Raw genomic sequence first — 2,760 nt, 5'->3', positions numbered from 1 at the left:
AGGTATGTCTGCCTCTAATAATTCAAGTAAGTCCGTTTACTCGATTGAGGTCCATGAATATGGTTGCAGATTGGGGTTAAAGTGGAAGGAGAAGGCTCCTTCCATCTAATGTACCTGCTGGTATTTGGAATTGTTGGGTTCCAATGAAGATAATTTCATTGAACATTAGGGGGTTCGGGATTGGAAGCCCGGATGATAAAGTCGGGTGGGTTAAACAATTAATTGCAAAGGAAAAGCCAAACTTTTTAGCCTTACAGGAGACCAGACTAAATTTAGTCAATGATCGTTGGATTCAATTTTTGTGGGGTTCCTCTGATTACGATTTTTTGCAACTTGAAAGGATTGGTTTAGCAGGTGGACAGTTACTAATTTGGGATACGATTTGTTTTGAGGCGATAGATGTTATTAGGTTCAACGTTGATCGGATATTAGGGATAAAAGGTATATGGAAAGACTCGGGTGATACTCTTAATGTTGTGAATGTTCACGGGCCGCATGATGACTCAAAAAAGTCTATGTTTAGGGATGACCTCTCTAATACATTGTGTAATAGTGATGAGGCATTTATCTTATGCGGGGACTTTAATGAAGTAAGGGAGTTCTCGGAAAGGTTTAACTGCGGATTTGTCGAATCAAGGGCCAGGAGATTTAATGAGTTTATTTCCAACAACCGTCTAATGGATATTCCAATGGGGGAGAAATTTCACTCGGGTTAGTGACGACGGGGTTAAGTTTAGTAAACTTGACCATTTTTTGGTTAATGATAAGTTCTACAATCTTTGGTGTGACCTCATGGCGGTAGTTTTGGATAGACACCTCTCGGACCATTGCCTAATCGTTCTTAAAGATGAAGAAAGGAATTTTGGCCTGAAGCCCTTAAAAATCTTTGACTCTTGGCTAGATGACTATGAAGTTGACAACATCATAACAGCAGCTTGGAATACCTCGGTTCAGACCAAAGTCAGAAAGGATTGTACATTCCGGGACAAGTTGAAAAATGTTAAAAATGCATTGCGTACTTGGAGTAAAAAATTTAATTGTTTAGATGGCGAAATTGAAGCTCTAAAGGCTGTTTCGAACAACTTAGAACTAAAAGCCAAATTGCATAATCTTAATAATGATGAACAGGTTCTTTGGCGAGAGTCGAGGAAAAAATGGTTGGAAAAGGAACGGGTCAAGACAAGCATGCTCAAGAAAAAAATCACGAGTTAAGTGGATTGTGGATGGTGATGAAAACTCAAAATATTTTCATAATATTATTCGGAGGAACAACAATAATAGGAATATTCGAGGGTTAACAATAAACGGGGTATGGAATGATTCGCCTGTGGATATTAAAGCTGCAATTTTTGACCACTACAAAAAATTGTTTGAAGAACCGATCACCTTGAGACCAAGTATAGAGGACCTAAATTATCCTTCATTAACAGCCAACATCAGCCTTATTCTTGAATTACCTTTCGAGGAAGCCGAGATTAAATCTGCCGTTTTTGATTGTGGAAGCACGAAGGCCCAGGGCCCCAATGGCTTCAACATGCGATTCTATAAAAAAAAAATATTGGGAGTTAATTAAGGCGGATCTCATCAGTGCCATACAATGGTTTTGGGAAACGGGAGAATTCTCGAAGGGGTGCAACGCGTCTTTTGTTACACTTATACCTAAGAAGTTGGATCCGCTTACCTTAGGTGATTATCGACCCATCAGTTTAATTGGCAGCTACTACAAAGTAATTGCTAAGATTCTTTCGAATAGGCTAAGAAGGGTAATCCCGTCTCTTGTGGGTTGAAACAAAGCGCCTTTATTAAGGGTAGGTTTATTTTGGACGGCGCTCTCGTTGTTAATGAAATCATAGATTTCTTAAGGGCAAAGAAGATGAAGAGTATCTTGTTCAAGGTCGATTTTGAGAAGGCGTTTGACTATCTAAACTGGGATTTTCTTTTGGAGGTCATGAAATGTATGGGGTTCGGATCTAAATGGAGGATGTGGATACTTTCTTGCTTAAAATCCGCGACAGTCTCGGTCTTGGTAAATGGCTCCCTGACAAGTGAATTCTCACTTGGGAGGGGAATAAGGCAAGGGGATCCCTTGTCGCCTTTTCTCTTTATTTTAGCGGGTGAAGGGTTAAATATTCTCTCTAAAGCGGCTACCGAGAAGGGACTTTTCGAGGGTGTTGAAATCGGGAGTAATAAGATTCATCTATCACACCTCCAATACATGGATGATACTATTTTCCTCGGTAAATGGAGCCGTGCTAATGCGTATAGTCTCCAAATCCTACTCAAATGCTTTGAACTAGCATCGGGGCTCAAGGTTAACTTCCATAAAAGTTGCCTCTACGGAATATGTAATGACCCTGGATTTTCCAACGTTTAATTATTAATAATTTATTATTAATACTTGCGTTTTAATAAACGTGTTCTTATACGTGTTACTTGTTACCGTATTTAACTTTACATGCCCGATTTGTCTTTGTGACACACGTACTTTACACGAATAATATTTTCAAATATTATTTACATTCATGATTAATTAATATTGATCATTTTTAATTAACTAAGGTTACTAGTTAATTACTTGGGCTTTATTTGGGTTAATTGTTACATACTTGGACTTGGGCCTTTTATTAATGAACATGGACTTGGAAGCCCACCTTACTTCTCTTAATGGATTAATTAGAAGCCCATTTTGTTACTAGTGACTATTAAGGCTTAAGCAAGATTAATTAAGCCTATGAGAAGACTTGTCACAAGCATGCTTGC

At 38.5% G+C, this 2,760-nt stretch overlaps 1 protein-coding gene across 1 annotated transcript; it reads left to right on the top strand.

Moving 5' to 3' along the window:
- Positions 1-792: 792 nt before the first annotated feature.
- LOC139900901 (uncharacterized) lies at positions 793-1,787 on the top strand. The gene is made up of 2 exons (XM_071883650.1): positions 793-1,128; positions 1,431-1,787. Exons 1-2 carry the CDS (start codon positions 793-795, stop codon positions 1,785-1,787), a joined length of 693 nt encoding a protein of 230 aa, XP_071739751.1.
- The last annotated feature ends 973 nt before the right edge of the window (positions 1,788-2,760 follow it).

The sequence above is a fragment of the Rutidosis leptorrhynchoides genome, chromosome 3 (genome assembly GCF_046630445.1).
Source record: "Rutidosis leptorrhynchoides isolate AG116_Rl617_1_P2 chromosome 3, CSIRO_AGI_Rlap_v1, whole genome shotgun sequence".
NCBI lineage: Eukaryota > Viridiplantae > Streptophyta > Magnoliopsida > Asterales > Asteraceae > Rutidosis > Rutidosis leptorrhynchoides.
This window is presented reverse-complemented; position numbering and strand designations above follow the sequence as displayed.

Excerpts from the sequence above, each read along its gene's own strand:
- LOC139900901 (XM_071883650.1), top strand. The coding sequence starts at position 793 with ATGGCGGTAGTTTTGGATAGACACCTCTCGGACCATTGCCTAATCGTT. Across the intron at positions 1,129-1,430 it reads ATCTTAATAATGATGAACAG|CCAACATCAGCCTTATTCTT; the intron begins GTTCTTTGGCGA and ends CTTCATTAACAG.